A 13,024-nucleotide genomic window follows, 5' to 3' on the forward strand; every position below is an offset into this window, starting at 1 on the left:
AAAGGGCACACAAACAAGCATAAGGTCATAATCATATGGACGATGAGGTGTGAGTTCAGACTTCAACTCCTTTTAGCCTGAAGTATCTCCAACAAAGAAGACTGGAGGGTGCATTCGATCATATCAGGCTCAGCTCTAAGGCCGAAAGGGGGTGTTCTAGGTCTCACCTACTATTAAACAAGTGCAAGCAAAATCATCTAGCAAAAGTGATGAAACTATACATTTCATGGTTCTATCAGATAGAGGATGAAATTATGAAGCTAATGCAACTGGTTTTGCCTTTTTAGCATTTTTCTAGGATTTTCTATGAATTTTGGAAATTCAGTACATTAATTGGAAAAGTGGACCGGTTAGACCGGTTCGACCGGTCGGCCTTGACCGGTCTGACCGGTCTAGGCTGGTGGTCTGACCGGTGCCGGGGAGGGAAAACAGAGGACGCGGCGGCGCTCGGTTTTCCGGCGAAGGAGGTTCGCCGGCGGCGAGGGCTAGGTGGGAAAAAGGAAGAGGGCGTCGAGGCGCACCTGTAGAGGGTCTCGGGGCGTGAGGAGATGGCCGGAGTTGAGCTGTCCACGGCGGCTGGCGGCCGGCGGCTATGGCGTGCGGTGGTGGAGGCTCTCTGGTGAGGGAGAAGGAGCAGAGCCGGGCTGGTGAGGTTCAGTGGGTGGTGTGGGAGCTCGCAGGTAGGTTAATTTGAGCGGAGGTCGGCCGGAGAGGGGAGTTCCATGGCAAGGTAAGAGTGGCGGCGATGTGCCGCCGCGGTAGCTTCGATTCCCGGCGAGGGATGGCTCACCGGCGGTGGGGAAGGGGTCTTGGAAGCATCAGGGGCTCACCACGAGTCGATTCCTTGGGGAAGGTGGGGTCGAAGGCGACCGGAGGGGCCTGCCCGCGGGAGCCGAGCTCCAAGCGGCGGCGGCGGCTCGCTCCGGCGAGCTGAGCGGCTGGAGAGTGGGGGCTCGGCCCTGGGAGTTTTCTTTGGCATGAGAGGGAGCTCGTGGGCGTGTTGGCTTGGGTAGGGAGAGGGCGGAGGAAGGCTGGAGCTAGGGCTCCACGGTGAGGTAGGGCGGCGGTGTTGTGCAGCGGCGGCGGCGCTCTGTGCGCGCGAGCAGGGAGCCGAGGAGCTCGGGTTCCAGGTGAGGGCGAGGGAGAGGAGAGGCAAAAACGAAGTTGCCCTCGACGGACGACTTAAGCGGTGACGAGACTCGTCGGCGGTGACGCGTGGCGTCAGCGGCGCTGCGCGCCGCCGATCGGGCAAAACAGAGGAACACCGGTCTGACCGGTGCCCCATACCGGTCGGACCAGTCTCCTGTGCAGAATCCCTCACATTTCCTAATTCCAAGTTTAAACTGCCCGAACTCAAAATTTTCCATTAGAACTTGGAATTTGGCCAAAATAAGAGTTGTAGAGGAAGAATAGTTCTAGAACTTTTATATTGGGCGAAAACTGATTTGAGGCTTGGTTTAAGAAGAAAAACTTGTATCAAAGCAGCTTAAGGTGAGGCACCTCAAGAAAGATTAAACAGTGCTAATGACGAACGTAAGCTGCTATTTAGCAAATTAAGCATGAAATTAACACCAGGGTGTTACAGGTAGCTTGTATGAACACAAGCTAAATAATCTTCATACATAAGAGTAAGGCCTAAGTGTATTCATGCCACATATGTTCTATAAATGGATGCCACCCATGTCACCCCAATGTCTTGGATGGAACTGAGCTATATGGTGTCATTCTAGCTAATGTCTTTTGGTTGATCAAATAGCTAGTGCTATGTCTCCATGCGGCAACCAAACCTTTATTTATTATAACTTCCCTGAGAATAATGTTTCCCACAGAGCTAGAGAAACACGTATCTAGTTTGATACAGTGCTTTGTGGGGTTAGATAAATATCCCATCTTGATTCTTGAGGAAAGATCCAACGACTTTGAGTGCCACAGAGGTATATGAAGATTTATGTGATGTCATTCCATTGTCTTTTGGTTGGAACTGTGCTAATCCTTTTCAATATCGAGACCCTGCTAAATTGATTCTTCTCAACTTCTCTACGCTTTTTCTCCATATTAGTTTAATACATATGCATTGCTTTGGGCAAAACAACGTAATATACTAATGCATCGTACAACTATCATTCAACTCAACATTGAGTGTTAGACCTAATATGTTGTAATTTGTAAATCATACGCCCTTCCCACGCTCCACTGCTATGACCATGCCTTTCTACAGTGGCGGAGCCAGGAATGAAGCGAGGGGGGTGGGCGGGCTGCGAGTGACAACTGGGCATAGGCCATATTTATACTTGCAGTCCGCAGACACATTTCCCACATACACATGTTCTGCAAACGCGATGATTCCCCTGCATTTGCATTCTGCACGCGCCAGTTCAAACAATCCCACTTCTCGTTGATGCACACGGCTTGGAGACGCATGTCGGACGCGACATATACAACGCGCTTCTCCGCTTTTCTCTATCACCACCATGAGTTAAGTGGAAACAAACATGGGTATAGTTATCAACTTGTATGAGGGTTGTGTGTCTTAAAGTGTTGTTGCCGTAGCACCTGTGGTCTGTGGATGTAGGATAATTAAACAGTTCAGAGGCAGTCAAGGTAAGTGATCAGCTAGCTGGTTAGGAAAAACAGAGATGTGAGTGATGCAGACTAACGATAAGTATGAAACTTCTCGTTGGCTTGGAACCATGATCAAGCTGTTCTCTTCTCAAAGTACCCGTGGCTGGTGCTAGACTATTAAAGTTTAAGTGTTTTTTTCTTAATTATACATATAAGTACTAGCATTTGGAGGGCAGGACCGGTGCTGCAGCCCCGGCAGCACCGGGCCTGTCTCCGCCCCTGCCTTTCTATAGCACACTAATTAGCAGCACATCAGTACACCCTTGTTCTGACATGTAAATTTTGTAGCATAGCTATATTTTTTTTTTCCAAATAAGACCAACTCTAAAAATGTTGGCAAAAGAATCTAAGGATTGGAACAAAAAAGGTGCATATTCTGCCAAGTGTTGACTTTTTTCTACTTTTATATTTCAATCTTAATATGCAATAAAGATATCATAATATGAAAAAAACATAATCATACACAAGATAAACCAGCTACCCCTTTTCTTGCTTACGCCCGCGGATGTACAACCACTGGAGGCCTCTTACATGCTGGCATTGTTCATACAGTTCTGTGCTACATTTGTCGACATCGAGAAGCTTGAGCGAAGCTGGAAGGCCCTTTTCTGGTAGTGACTTGATGCTCTCACAATTCTTTATAATCAAGTGCTGCAAAGAGGGAAGGCAATGCAACTCTGAGGGAAGCATCTGAAGATACGTCATAGACAACAGCTCAAGCCGTTGGAGTGAGTTAAGACGTTGCAGTGCTTCCTGCTGCTCATCTGTGAATCTTCTCATGTGGCAGTCTACATCGTCAAAATCCAAAGTGCAAATGCATAGTTTCTTCAGAGAAATAAGGTTCCTACATATTGCTGTTGTGAGAAAACTGAGGTCATCAATGTGTAGTGTCTGAAGCGGTAAGCACAGCTCTTGATTGGTAATTTCAGCCTCTTGCGCCATATGGTTCCATGCTGATACAAAACCTGGAGCTTTTCGGATTTCCAAGTTAATAAGATGCCCAAGGGACTTCAGGTGCTCGAATGACGACAGTGCAGGACATCCTTGAACGTTCAGGCTCTCCAGTGCAGCATGAGAGTGCAACTTAAGAGATATCAAATTTCGATTCTCAATTAGATGCAATTCAGCAAGTAATGGAAGGTGCACTAAGCTCTCTAGTGTATATAATGCATGACAACCTTCGACATGCAGGTGCCGCAATGACGAACAGGACTGCAGCGCCAAAGACACCAAGCTTGGGCAGTCCATTACAATCATTGTGCTGAGACGGGCAAGGGACTGAAAACCTTCACATGAAGCTAGCAAGTCACATTTTTTAATTACTAATTTCTGTAATGCTGTGCAGGAAAGCAGGTTTACTGACGTTAAACTAGGACTCTGCTCCAAGTCTAGCTGAACAAGGGACGTGAGCCTTGAGTGCTGCAGTAGCTCGTCTGGCAAACAATCAGTCATTAAATGTAGCAATGAAGAAGGGAGAATGATGCTATTGCTTGATTCCATTTCAGCTTGAAGAAGCATAGTTCTAAGAAGCTCGGCACAACCTTTAATAACCAATTCTTTGAGGGAAACAAATTCTCCAAAACCCTTGCTGCTCAGGAAATGCATGTCAGATGAGATGTGCAACTTGTGCATCCTCATCAAACTGTTAAGTGGGATGTGACATAAGCCTTTTGGCATTAGGTCCATTTCATCTGTTAACAAGCCTACAGCCAACGATCTTACCTTATCACAGTGCGCTATTCTCAAGCTTGACAAATTAGTAAGACTAACCAGCACTTCCGACAGTTGACTCCCGGTGATGCCACACCTTGACAGATCAAGATCTTCAAGTGAAGGTGGCAGACTGTATCCAGTCGGGAATGAAGAGAATACCTTGGGGCAATTTGACAACGTTAACCTTTTTAGGAACGTCAACTGCTGCAAACTATTCCATGAAAGATAAGATAGATTTGGAGACCCAGCAATTTCCATTTCTTCTAAAGTTGTGAGATTATGGAATGCAAGCAATTTGTCATCCAAACTGCTCAGATGGGGACCACCACTAATTATTAGGGTTAGCCCATTTGATCCAACTGCATGTTTGAGACGGAATGACATGGATCCAATTGAGCCAGCATTTGAAATGTCTAAATCAGTTGATGTTCTGGTGACAGGAAGTGCTGGTAAATCTTCAGATTCTAGCCAGTCATGAATATGAACTCGGTAGAGATTTGGTAATCGTTGCTTATTCTCATCCTTGCTAGAATTCTGCAAAAAGGGTAACCTGTTCAAGCGATAACATGACACAACTTCAAGAACACGTATAATTTTGGATGACTATTCTTCATCTAACACAGTGCACTTTGTCAATCGACGCATCTCACGTAGCTCCAACACCTCTAGGGGACCAATAAGAACTTCCCTGATTTTAAACAAACGAACCAAGTGTAATTCCCTAAGGAATTGTAACTTCTCAATAGGTGGAAGTGCCACCCAGTTCTGGCAGCCTTCCAAATGAAGAGATCGCAAGGATGTAAGAGGAAACTCTGTGGTCAACCATTTGGGAGCAGCACCTCTATGTCCGTCAATTCGGAGACATTTGAGGGTTGTGTGTGGTTGAAGTCCTTCAAGTACTATTGTGTGAGAAGCAATATTGTCTTGCCCTTTCTCCCATGATAAGTGTAAATTGCTCAAATGTACTTTGTCCTTCAGTCTAGCCAACATAGCCTCCTCTTTAGTCTCAACATTTTCAAGACCATATATTTTCAGTGATCCTCTGAGCTCCATTAGAGTCCTTAGTTGAGCTATACTAAACTCTTTCTTTTTCCTGACTTTGAATGCCTTGAGCTCTTGAAGAAATTTCAATTTCCCTACAGCAGCAATTTTCGTATGCAAATTCTCAAAGGCAAGAAAGTGGCGAAGGTTTACAAGATTGCTCAACCCTCTTGGTAACTCTGTTCGAGATCCCCAATTATGTCTGATATTGATATCGAGCACCTCTAGATGGTACAGCTTAGATAATGATTCTGGCAGCTGCAAATTTGAAGTTGCATAAGCAGCACGCAGCTCCAGGTAACGAAGATGAATAAATGCTGCGAGGTTACATACCAGAGAACCCAAACCATCAAACATCATTTCCAGTTTCAATACACGAATGGCTCTGAACTCATCTAATTTGTCTCGAAATGCTTGAGAAAATTTTGAATCATATCGGCCAATTAGCATAACTGTGCCCACGTTCTTGGGTTGGAATGAGCCAATAGTTTCAATAAATTCTTGTTTAAACGATTCATTAGGTGGCATACTGCCATCCCCTTTAGGGCGATATGCCGACTCTGTAATAACACTGACATGGCGAACAAATTTTGGTGCTGCTCTAGATCCTAGGGCTTCTATATTGAAACAATCATCAGATGAAACCATCTGTGCTAAATCATGAATAAGATCATGCATGACGTAAGCGAGCATTGTCGGTTCATATTGAATAAACCCAGAGTCCATTAGCTCACTGAAGTACTCGCATCCAACATCTTCTATTCTTTTTGTTCCTTTGGGATAAACAAAACCTTGTGCAATCCACGTGTTGACCAACTGTTCAGTGCTGAAATGGTAATTCTTAGGGAACAGTGCACAATATGAGAAGCACGTTTGAAGAGGTAAGGGCAGATGGTTGTAGCTAATCCTCAGTGCTGGCATGATGTCCTCGTTGCTTCCTTGATATATCCATTCATTGCTGTCAAGAACTCTCCTCCAATGCTCAACATCAAGTTTTCTTCTTAGTAGTGTTCCAACAGTTTTAGCTGCTAAAGGATATCCCTTCAGTTTCTTTGCTATCTGACGCCCAATATGTGCCAGTTTCAGCTGTGGCCTCATGTTCCCAAATGCATAGTCTTTGAATAAGGACCAAAAAATATCTTCCATCAGACCATCTAGCTTAATTTCATCCTTTGCACCTATCATTTTCACAACAGAAAATTTCCTTGTAGTCACTAAAATCTTATTTCCCTTAACTTGGGTCTGTGTAAATGGAGCTAGGAATGTGTCCCATCGACTTGCGTCATGGTCTTCCCATATGTCATCCATAACAATTAGCAACCTTCTGGACTTGATACCTTCCTGGACGTACTTTTGGAGTTTCTCCAAGTCCTCAATTCCCTCAAACCTATCACCATACAAGCATTCTAACACATCGTGTGTAAGCTTAACTTCATCAAAATTAACAGATACATAGATCCATATCCTTAGCAGAAAATGCCTTCCAATGGTTGCATCATTATACACCAGACGAGCTAAAGTGGTCTTGCCAATGCCCCCATTCCCAACAATGGCGAAAGCTGATAAGTGTCCATCATCTGTTTCACTAGTCATAAGCTTGTTGATTATTTGATCCAGCTCATTTTCCCTCCCATAAATTTTCGGCTCAATGGCAAGAGGAGTTGTCTCCCTGAAGTCCATATCTGGAGGCCCCATTCCGAGAGCAAGGACGTCCAGGTCCTCAAGCTTGAGTGCCTTCAGTGCGTCATGTTGCATCTCATTAAGTTCATTGACATGATTGTATATTCTATATAAGATGTCATTCTTATCCAGTTCCATCCACGGTACCAAAGAATTTGCAGTGGCATTGTACAAGACAAGCTGAAGTTTAGATGGATCAGAGGCTGATTGGTCAACAGTGGTGCGATCCTTCTGCAATGAATTGGAATTGCTATCACTGGCACTTTCGCCGTGTCCAATTTGGTCCATAAGTTTGCCTACAAACTAACAAATGAGATAAAATATTTGAGACAAGTAAATGGTAAAAAAGGTTCTAAAGCTACCAATTTTAAAAGAAGTGGAATAGGAGAAGAGAATCAATACGTTGGTTTGCATGACTTTACATCACCCAAGCATGCAAAATCGAATATTATGAACAGGGGCCAGGCATTTAGGCCGTTTAAATGGTGTTTAAACGCTAAATGGTGGCCAGCCGTTTCCGTTTAGTCAACTGTTTAGCCCGTTTAATCGGCCGTTTAGGCCGTTTCGTTGGCCGTTTAGCCCGAATAATGGCTAAACAACAGGTGATCGACTGTTTATCGTTTAACATTTAGGATAACATTGGGCCAGGTGTGCATAAAGTGGCAGCGCATAGCAATAAGAAAATTTGGTAAGAAGCGATGATGGCTTAATTAGCCATATATAGTGGTTTCCACATTGTTGCTGTTCCCAATATTAGCATCCTAAGAAAAGAGGATACTAAAAAACACATCCTAAAAAGGAGGATTCTCAAAATAACAAGTGTATGAGATTAGATTATATAATGCTTTTGGAGGAAACGATTATGAAATGTTTTAATCCCATCTGCTGTCCAAATATGTTGTGTATGGTCTTGTGTACAGTGTGAGCACCGAGGAGAATGTAAGAACTATAATGGTCCATCTCTTTTGTAAACACTAACTTTAGTCAGGTTGTTTTCCTTGTAATATAAAATAAGTAATGTGCATATACCCCCACCCGTGATCGCAAAGATATAATTTTAAATGGACGGAGCAGGAAAAAGTTGTGGACCTTTGTGAGGGAGGGTGCGCGTGTTCTGGCATCCCGAGATTTGTAGGGGCAAAAAGGCGTTTGATATAATAGTGTATAAATGAATAAATAAATTTCAACAAGGACGGGAGCAGAATCTCGGACGGCCAACCTGCTCGCCGTCGCCGGCATCCGCCTCTTGCTCTTCCCGGATGCGGCGGTAGTCCAGCTCGTCCAGCAGCGTGTCGGCCCGGAAGACCTCGCGGCCGACCTCCCTCAGGTACCCCTCCAAGGGCCTGTTCCGCAGCTCGCCGCGGCGCGCCGCGGCGGCGGCGAGCAGCCGCCTGGCGCCCTCGATGGCCGCGCTGAGCGCCGCCACCCCGCTGCCGATGCCGGTGCGGTCCGACCACGGCCGCAGCGCGCCGCCGCCTGGGACGACCTGCGCGTCCATGCCCGGTCCGGCTCGGCCGGCCGGATCGGGAGATTCGGGTGGCCGCCGCGCGTCCGCCGTCCTTGGTGTTGGCTCGAGACTCGAGACTCCGGATCGAGGTGTATCGGCTCACGGCTGTTACAGTTTGTGCAATTTCTTGACTCCGCTTTCGGCTCGTCTCCGACTCGCAGCTTTACCGCGGTAGTGGGCCCTGCTCTTTATTATAAAAAAAATAGTGAACCGTCGTGAGTTTTATGAAGGATTTCATGACATTAAATATTATTAATTTTGCTGACATGATAAGAAGAGAGAACGATGGAATCTCATAGTATGTGAGGAGAGTTTCATCACCATAAAACTCATCTGGCACAATTATTTAGTTCTCAGTTTAGTTATCTATGTTCATAAAACTCTTACTGAGACTGGGCTAAGCGAAAGACGCCTTCATCTCCAAAACATTACACTCGAAAACTAGCTCACCTCAACAAAACATAATATAAGAGATAACTTATTTAATGATCTAATCTTTAATATATAGTTTAAAATATAGATGAATATACACATCAGGCTCCCATGATTCTGGAGTGTGTGTATGAGATTATTTCTTCATCAAGAGGTAGCTCTTCTATTTCTTTCTTCTACTAGACAAAAATATAATATAATAATTCTATAAGCTAGCTCACATGCATCATTTCAAGAGGTAAAAAAAAAGTGTCCGAGGTAAACTTGTGACCACTAGCAACAGCTTTTAGATTAGTGTGAAGAACAAAATAGGTTTTCTAAAGAAATTAACGGAGATATTAGTGGTCCGTATAAAACAGTTCAACAGCAAGGATGAGGTACAATCTTCTATCACCAAATAACACAGAGAATGTAAACATACACAAACAAATCACCGCTTTCATAATAAGAGAAATCGTAGTATCAGAACTATTTTCTCCACCGGTGCAGATGCTTCGGTTGGTGCATCATTGTTGGCGAAACGTTTCATGTATTATTTTGGAACGTTGCAATTGTTATTTCTAATGCCGTCTCCAAGGCCAAATCGACAGGGTGCTGTGGAGGCGAAAGAGTAATAAAAGCAGGAAAGACTCGAGTCCAGTGCATTGAACCGTGTGTGCGAGATGGTGGGACCCGCAGCTATGCTAAATGATGTGTTTTTGAGACACCAATGCTATGCAAAAGCTTTCCGCACCGTGGTACTCTAAATTCACTCTCTAAACAGAATATTTCATCCTGGTCATCGAGATTTCCTTCTCTATATCCAGTTCTCTCGTACCCATTCATCATCTATATTTCTTTTCAATACAAACTACCAACCACAGGACTCACGTGTCAAATTTTTTTTATCCTTTTCACCCCTCCACGACTCCCCCTCCCTCCCAATCCTCTCTCTCTCTCTCCCTCCCCCCGGCGCTCCTCCTCCCCCTCCCTTGCCGGCGACAGGATCTAGGCGCCACCGGCGGAGGGGCCACGGCGGGCGGGCGGAGCGGCCACGGCGGCGGCGAGCAGCGGGCCGAGCGCGCAAGCTGCGGCGGCGGGCGGGCCGAGCGGCCCTGGCGCGCGCGAGCAGAGGGATGGCAGCGGCGGCAGCCATGGCGTGCGGCAGCGCAGAGGTTCGCGCGGGGTGGCGGAGGCCGGCGCGCCCGGCCCCGGCGGCGGGCCTCGCTGTGGCCCTTGTGCTCCCCGAGCTGGGCGCACGGGCGCGCCCAGCCGAGCGTGTGGGCGAAGACGGCGTCCGGCGGGGCGCAGGGCCCGCCTCGCCGCCGTCGCCTCTCTCTGCAGCCCCGGTGGCGGCGTGCCCTTGCTTCGGCCGGAGCAGCCCGGGCCGCGGGGCCAGCAGGGAGGAGCCGAGCCGTCCATCTTCCCCGCCGACCCCGTCGTCCTCGCCGCCCCCAGCAGAGCGCCGGCCACCCGCGCCCCAGCCACTGGCGCCGGCCTCGCCCTGGGCCCCGAGCCCTCCTCTGCCGCCTCCTCCTCGTGGTGGCGGAGCAGGGGACGAGCGCCCTGCCCGGCGCGGCCTCGGCCTGCGCGGCCACGGCGGAGCTCCAACTGCGGCGGATCTCGCGCGAGCGGGGCCCGCGGGGCGAGCTACGGCGGTGGCACGGGGGCAAGCCGGCATGGGGCAGCAGCTCGACGGAGCAGGGCTCCGGCGGAGGCCGGATCCAGGCGGCCTCCCCTCCCTCTCTACCTCCGTCCGGCGCTGGCCCTCCTCCCTCCCCGGCTCTAACGCCGCGGCGGGACGGGGCTCCGCGCCGGCCGCGGGTGGGCGAGCTCCGCCGCCGCCGTCCTTCTTCCTCCTCCCTCACTCGTTCTCCAGTGGCCATGGCGGCGGCGGCGCGCCGGCCGGTGGTTGCGATGGCGCCTAGTTGCCCGGGCCCGCACCCATAGAGTTCCTCGCTATCTGCTCTGGATTTGGAGGACGGAGGCACGAACGAAAAGATACCGTTTGGGATACAGAACCCCGCTACCGCGCATTTTTGCGGTAAAGCGAACTCCGCCCCATATGCTTATCGCTTTACCGCACACAGTGCGGACAACCTAAGGGTGTGTTGGGATGGGGGTAAAATTTTTGGAGGTGTCACATCAAATATTTGATCACTATTTAGAAGTATTAAATATAGACTAATGATAAAACTAACTGCAGAATCATGTGCTAAATCGCGAGACGAATCTAATGATATATGTTAATCCATGATTAGCTGATAGTTACTGTAGCATCACTGTATCCAATCGTGGATTAATAAGGCTCATTAGATTCGTCTCGAAAAATAACGTCCATCTATGAAAAGGTTTTGCAAATAGACTTTATTTAATACTCCTAAATAGCAAGATTCCCTCGGCTAAAAGTTTTTTTTGGTGTCCAAATGGACCGACCCCTAGTGTAACTGTCTTTTTAGGATTTTTGAAACAGATTAGTAGGATTGGCCAAAGACTAATGTACTACTCGTTATTAGAGGAGCTTGCCATCGGTAACAACAGTTAATTACTTCTCCGCACGCGGTTTTCTGTGAAGTGCATGCGGAAAGGAATCGTCGTCTCGTTTTTCAGGGACGGGAAGAGTAAAAGGTGTGTTTGCTTTCCGCTAAAGACGACGAGCATGTTTGGATACTCTAGCTTGATTAGAAGTTAGAATTAGTTTCTAGTTTAATTTTAATCTTAAACTAATTCTAGCTCATGAGATGTTTGGATGCAAGAGTTAAATTGACATTATAAGTACTTTTTCAATCATTTAGCTCATTTAAACCCTCTCTAGTTAAGGCACATTTAGCTCATTTAAACCCTCTCTAGTTAAGGCACATTTCAGTGAACCCCACCTGAACTAGTCCAAATAAATACCTGTTGGGGAATAGTTTTTTGGATGAGTTAAATGCATCTAGCCCCAATCTAACTCTCATGTTGTTGATACTTTAGAGCTACTCCCTCCTTCCCCATTTCTTAGGCACAAGAGCATTTTCACAGGTACCAAGGTTTGCATTAATGTTGTGAAAGTTTACATAGAGACCAAACGACATCGCTTGGATCCTAGAGATCTTGCATGGCCGCACGCAGCCTGCTGGCCCTGCATGGCCGCATGCAAATGGAATTCCGGCCGAGAAAACCTGCATGGCCGCATGCAAATGTAATTTCCGCCGAGAAATCCTGCATGTCGTGAGTTAATTTCTCGTAACAAGGATGGTGATTACTGCAGCATTAATCCCAAGACTACACGCCCTATATTGAAAGAAAAACGCAAAATGGTCATGCGCCTAAGAAATGGGGAAGAAGGGAGTAGTTTGAGCTATTTGAGCCCCAAATAGCTCAAACCAGCTCTAACCCATGTATTCGCCGATGGCCCCCTGTGCACACCCCGCGCGCATCACCTCCTCGACAGACATGTCGATGGCCTCCGGCGCCGCCAGCACGTTGGATCTGGATGGGCCCGCGGTACTGGCCCTTCCTGCGCACTGCGCTCATGTCGCGCTCGAACATCGTCGCGCCGTACCCCTTGCGCCGCGCCGCCAGCGCGAACACCAGCCCGCCGATGTCGCCGCCCGCCACCAGCACCCAGGGCTAGGAGCGGATTCTGTTGCGGCTCGTCGAGGCAGAAGAGGAGCGCCAAGAAGGATGCCTTGGCGGGGGAGGTGGCGGAGAGCAGCGCCATGGCCAGGCCCCCGCCCGCACTTACCAAGCTGTCGCTGAGCGGAGCTAGAAGCTCGCTTTGGCAAGGGGCGGAGAAGGGAGTGCGGAAGGACGACGACGGAGTGCGCGCCGATGTTGGGACCGGGTGGGTGATTAATAAGTGGGGCCCACAGACTCTTAGGCTTAGTTTGGAAGTAAAGGGTTATTAACCCAGGGAACGTAGCTTCCCCGTGCTTCCCTGGGTGCCACGCCCCACCTCCCCCATTGTTGTTTGGCAGTGTTCAGGTGCTCCGACTCCTCCGCCTCCGCTGTTGTTGTTTTTGCAGCATTCAGGCACCATTTGCTATATAATATTCTCTAGCATATATG

General features: G+C 47.9%; 1 protein-coding gene and 1 pseudogene across 1 annotated transcript; both read right to left on the bottom strand.

Annotated features, from left to right (window-relative positions):
• Positions 1-2,994: 2,994 nt before the first annotated feature.
• Positions 2,995-8,652, bottom strand: LOC120691615 (annotated as a pseudogene).
• A 1,330-nt stretch (positions 8,653-9,982) lies between these two features.
• Positions 9,983-12,677, bottom strand: LOC120689056 (transcription initiation factor TFIID subunit 4-like). Its single transcript, XM_039971401.1, has 2 exons — positions 12,519-12,677; positions 9,983-10,624 (listed from the first exon to the last, which is right to left on the bottom strand). The coding sequence occupies exons 1-2, from the start codon at positions 12,675-12,677 to the stop codon at positions 9,983-9,985; spliced, it is 801 nt and encodes a 266-aa protein (XP_039827335.1).
• Between the last annotated feature and the right edge of the window lie 347 nt (positions 12,678-13,024).

Source organism: Panicum virgatum, chromosome 9N, assembly GCF_016808335.1.
Source record: "Panicum virgatum strain AP13 chromosome 9N, P.virgatum_v5, whole genome shotgun sequence".
Lineage (NCBI taxonomy): Eukaryota > Viridiplantae > Streptophyta > Magnoliopsida > Poales > Poaceae > Panicum > Panicum virgatum.